This window comes from Nansenia antarctica (assembly GCF_963989245.1).
Source record: "Nansenia antarctica genome assembly, chromosome: 10".
NCBI lineage: Eukaryota > Metazoa > Chordata > Actinopteri > Argentiniformes > Microstomatidae > Nansenia > Nansenia antarctica.
Genome location: NC_137680.1, coordinates 32,883,454 through 32,888,453, shown reverse-complemented (window position 1 = coordinate 32,888,453; position 5,000 = coordinate 32,883,454). Strand labels below are relative to the sequence as shown.

Below are 5,000 nucleotides of genomic sequence, written 5' to 3'. Positions count from 1 at the left end.
AGCACAGACAGTCAAGTAGACAGTCATTAGCGGTGAAGTGTAAACGCAGCAGGGAAAATGATATTTAAAATTCTCTGTGAAGCCCTGGGCAGACATATTTTCCTCCACCGTGACCCTACTGCCAAGGAAGTTTCCTGGCGACAGACATGAAGGGTGGTTGTTCCTTTGAGGTTTGGTCGGCCGCGGGTCAGGGGATGGAGGGGTCAGGGGCCGGGGGATGGATAGGGTCATGGAGAGGCTGTAAAACTGGACGTCGTAAAGGAATCTCAGGACTCTTGGTTGGAAACTATGTCCCACACCCACATCCACCAGGTTACCATTATGTATATATGTGACACGTTGTAGTCTTTTGGTCCGCATGTCGGCGAACCAATCAAAATGTTCAGACTTTTCTTTTGAAACACAGATGTGTGTTCTATCCTCTATGGCCTCAATCACACAGCTTGAGCATCACAACGTAGATAGATTGTCTACCTCTTTATTTGAGATGGATTCAAACACTTGACTCAGTCAGGACTGATACAGAGAGATGAAGGGGTGGAGATCGGCGATATCCTGGTGTGACTCACATCAAGGTCAAAGTTCACTCTTAATACCAGGAATTTGTCCAGAAAGACATCAAAGCAAGGCCATGAATGAAACCCAATTTATGTTACAAATATACAGTTTTAAAAATAAAAACAACACTCAACTGTATACACAGCAGCCATCAAAGCAGCTTGTATTTTCCATGGGTCCCCCCCCTAAAAATGGTAATGATCTGAAGACTGAAAACACTTGACCTAGCCAAGTTTATGCCAAGATCAGTCAGTGGGCATACCGTTTTTAGAAACAGGCCCTTTTGACTGAGCGTCTGCAAGTATTAGTCTGAGTGGAAGTGGGCGGTGGAAAACTGTGTCCTGACACCTCTTTAACAAGGCAGGCCGGGCAGGCAGGCGGGCAGGCGGGCAGGCGGGCGGGCAGGCAGACAGACAGACAGGTCCTGTGAATCAGTCCACTCACTGCCTCCCCACACCCCCACAGAGTATAGGGGTACCGGCTTACGACGTACGGCCGTGGGCAGATGTTGTTTTTAGGGAAGTAGCCAGACATGGAATAGCTGCAGGAGGTAATGTATGGACACGGGGTTAGGGGGAGGGAGGTGGGGGGAGGCAGGGCCTCAGACCATGCAACAGGGTGACAGCAGACAGGAGATTGGCTGCTTTCCAGGCCTGTCAGGGTGCCAGGAGGTCCAGTAAAGGGTCGGAGGGGGGTGGGGGGGTCGGTGGTAAGGGTACACTTCATGTAGAATTCGATCGGCATGGTGCTGATGGTCATAAGACGGCTTTCAAGTCGGGACCTTGAAATAAAGGGTTAGGGTTAGGGTACGAGGTACGGACATGGTACTCTCCTTCACCCGTTCACACACACATTCACACACCAATGGCGGCAAGCTACCATGCAAGGCGCCGGCCCGCTCATTGGGAGCAATATGGGGGTTCAGTGTCTTGCCTGAGGACACCTCGATACGTGGCCAGCCAGGGTTTCATTCAACCGCCGATCTGCCGACATTGCAATCGTTAGACGCCCGGCTCTACCTCCTCCTGCTCTACCTCCTCCTGCTCTACCTCCTCCTGCTCTACCTCCTCCTCCTCTACCTCCTCCTGCTCTACCTCCTCCTGCTCTACCTCCTCCTGCTCTACCTCCTCCTGCTCTACCTCCTCCTGCTCTACCTCCTCCTGCTCTACCTCCTCCTGCTCTACCTCCTCCTGCTCTACCTCCTCCTGCTCTACCTCCTCCTGCTCTACCTCCTCCTCCTGCTCTACCTCCTCCTGCTCTACCTCCTCCTGCTCTACCTCCTCCTGCTCTACCTCCTCCTGCTCCTCCTCCTCCTGCTCTACCTCCTCCTGCTCTACCTCCTCCTGCTCTACCTCCTCCTGCTCTACCTCCTCCTCCTGCTCTACCTCCTCCTCCTGCTCTACCTCCTCCTGCTCTACCTCCTCCTGTACCTCCTCCTCCTCTACCTCCTCCTGCTCTACCTCCTCCTGCTCTACCTCCTCCTCCTGCTCTACCTCCTCCTGCTCTACCTCCTCCTGCTCTACCTCCTCCTGCTCTACCTCCTCCTCCTGCTCTACCTCCTCCTGCTCTACCTCCTCCTCCTCTACCTCCTCCTGCTCTACCTCCTCCTCCTCTACCTCCTCCTCTACCTCCTCCTGCTCTACCTCCTCCTCCTCCTCTACCTCCTCCTGTTCTACCTCCTCCTCCTGCTCTACCTCCTCCTCCTCTACCTCCTCCTGCTCTACCTCCTCCTGCTCTACCTCCTCCTGCTCTACCTCCTCCTCCTCTACCTCCTCCTGCTCTACCTCCTCCTGCTCTACCTCCTACTCCTCTACCTCCTCCTGCTCTACCTCCTCCTGCTCTACCTCCTCCTGCTCTACCTCCTCCTCCTCTACCTCCTCCTGCTCTACCTCCTCCTCCTCTACCTCCTCCTCCTCTACCTCCTCCTGCTCTACCTCCTCCTGCACTACCTCCTCCCCCTCTACCTCCTCCTCCTGCTCCTCCTCCTCCTGCTCTACCTCCTCCCCCTCTACCTCCTCCTGCTCTACCTCCTCCTGCTCTACCTCCTCCTGCTCCTCCTCCTCCTGCTCTACCTCCTCCTGCTCTACCTCCTCCTGCTCTACCTCCTCTTGCTCTACCTCCTCCTGCTCTACCTCCTCCTGCTCTACCTCCTCCTCTACCTCCTCCTGCTCTACCTCCTCCTGCTCTACCTCCTCCTGCTCTGCCTCCTCCTCCTGCTCCACCTCCTCCTGCTCTACCTCCTCCTCTACCTCCTCCTCTACCTCCTCCTCCTCTACCTCCTCCTGCTCTACCTCCTCCTGCTCTACCTCCTCCTGCTCCTCCTCCTCCTGCTCTACCTCCTCCTGCTCTACCTCCTCCTGCTCTACCTCCTCCTCTACCTCCTCCTGCTCTACCTCCTCCTGCTCTACCTCCTCCTCCTCTACCTCCTCCTGCTCTACCTCCTCCTCTACCTCCTCCTGCTCTACCTCCTCCTCTACCTCCTCCTCCTCTACCTCCTCCTCTACCTCCTCCTCCTCTACCTCCTCCTCCTCTACCTCCTCCTCTACCTCCTCCTGCTCTACCTCCTCCTCCTCTACCTCCTCCTGCTCTACCTCCTCCTGCTCTACCTCCTCCTCCTCTACCTCCTCCTGCTCTACCTCCTCCTGCTCTACCTCCTCCTGCTCTACCTCCTCCTCCTCTACCTCCTCCTGCTCTACCTCCTCCTGCTCCTCCTCCTCCTCCTCCTCTACCTCCTCCTGCTCTACCTCCTCCTGCTCTACCTCCTCCTGTACCTCCTCCTGCTCTACCTCCTCCTGCTCTACCTCCTCCTGCTCTACCTCCTCCTCTACCTCCTCCTGCTCTACCTCCTCCTGCTCTACCTCCTCCTCTACCTCCTCCTGCTCTACCTCCTCCTGCTCTACCTCCTCCTGCTCCTCCTCCTCCTGCTCTACCTCCCCCTGCTCTACCTCCTCCTGCTCTACCTCCTCCTCTACCTCCTCCTGCTCTACCTCCTCCTGCTCTACCTCCTCCTGCTCTACCTCCTCCTGCTCTACCTCCTCCTGCGCCACAGCCGCCCCTAGGTGGAGACGTAAAGCTATTTTCAAGGTCCCTATCCAGGAGAATGAGGCTGGCAGGTCACTAGCCAGATGTATGGAGGACCAGGGAGCTAGCCAGATGTATGGAGGACCAGGGAGCTAGCCAGATGTATGGAGGACCAGGGAGCTAGCCAGATGTATGGAGGACCAGGGAGCTAGCCAGATGTATGGAGGACCAGGGAGCTAGCCAGATGTATGGAGGACCAGGGAGCTAGCCAGATGTATGGAGGACCAGGGAGCTAGCCAGATGTATGGAGGACCAGGGAGCTAGCCAGATTTATGGAGGACCAGGGAGCTAGCCAGATGTATGGAGGACCAGGGAGCTAGCCAGATTTATGGAGGACCAGGGAGCTAGCCAGATGTATGGAGGACCAGGGAGCTAGCCAGATGTATGGAGGACCAGGGAGCGCCGATGGAGGGCTGGTCCGAGGACGACCTAGTAGTCGTATGGTTAACCCTGTGTCCTCTCTCTCCCTCTTCGCCTTGGCAGTTGTCCCCGGCAGCGCAGCAGATGCAGCCCACCCAGACGCTGCACTCCCCGCCCCCCAGTGGAGGGCGCCGCCGCCGGGTGATGGACGAGGACCCGGACGAGCGCCGGCGGAAGTTTCTGGAGCGCAACCGAGCGGCGGCCACAAGATGCCGACAGAAGAGAAAAGTGTGGGTGGTTTCTCTGGAGAAGAAGGCGGAAGAGCTCACCCAGACCAACATGCAGCTGCAGGTACGAACCCTGACGTGGATTGTATAAGCCTTATCTTATTGGATCACATGCTAATGCCTTCAAAGAGCTGGGAGTTAGACAACGTTACCATAGAGTGTCATGTTGGCAGGATAGATGTCTCCAATAAACTAGGAGCCAATATGCTCCGTACTGTGTACAGGTAGTCTGTTTCTGAGCTCCTGGCCTATCTAAATGTCATGCAGAGTACGGTATAGGAACATTTGTTTAATTGAGTTTGATTTGTTTGTTGTTCTTCCCTGCGTCTTGCCTCAGAGGTGGTACAGGATAGAGTCAGACACGCTGGCACTCCCTCGGCCTGTTGTATGGGCTTGTTCTGGATCAGGAGGCATTCACCCACAGCCTCACCCACAGATGGGACGGCTGTAAAACATGTCGTTGATTTAAACCAGAAATCCCACCAGACGTGTGTGTGCTTAACAGAGAGAGATGTTTTGTTAATTTTCCATACAGTACCTTTTATGGTTTTATTTTTTAACATTGAACATGTTTAACATCTTAATCCCAGAATCTTTGGCATAATAATGTTTTTACAATCGTGTCACGTCTAACCCTCAGCAATACAGGACAGTGATAATCTAGGTGTCTGTGGTGTTTCAGTAATAAAGGACAGTGGTAATCTGGGTGTCTGT

The 5,000-nt window shown here is 55.0% G+C and overlaps 1 protein-coding gene across 1 annotated transcript in view; it reads left to right on the top strand.

The window, feature by feature from the left end:
* creb5b (cAMP responsive element binding protein 5b) overlaps window positions 1–5,000 on the top strand; it is a gene marked incomplete at its 3' end in the record, with an annotated part of 70,888 nt that overhangs the window by 63,681 nt on the left and 2,207 nt on the right. The window contains exon 8 of the mRNA XM_080540433.1: window positions 4,123–4,350. Coding sequence (XP_080396559.1) covers window positions 4,123–4,350 — 228 coding nt within the window. The remainder of the gene's footprint in view (window positions 1–4,122; window positions 4,351–5,000) is intronic.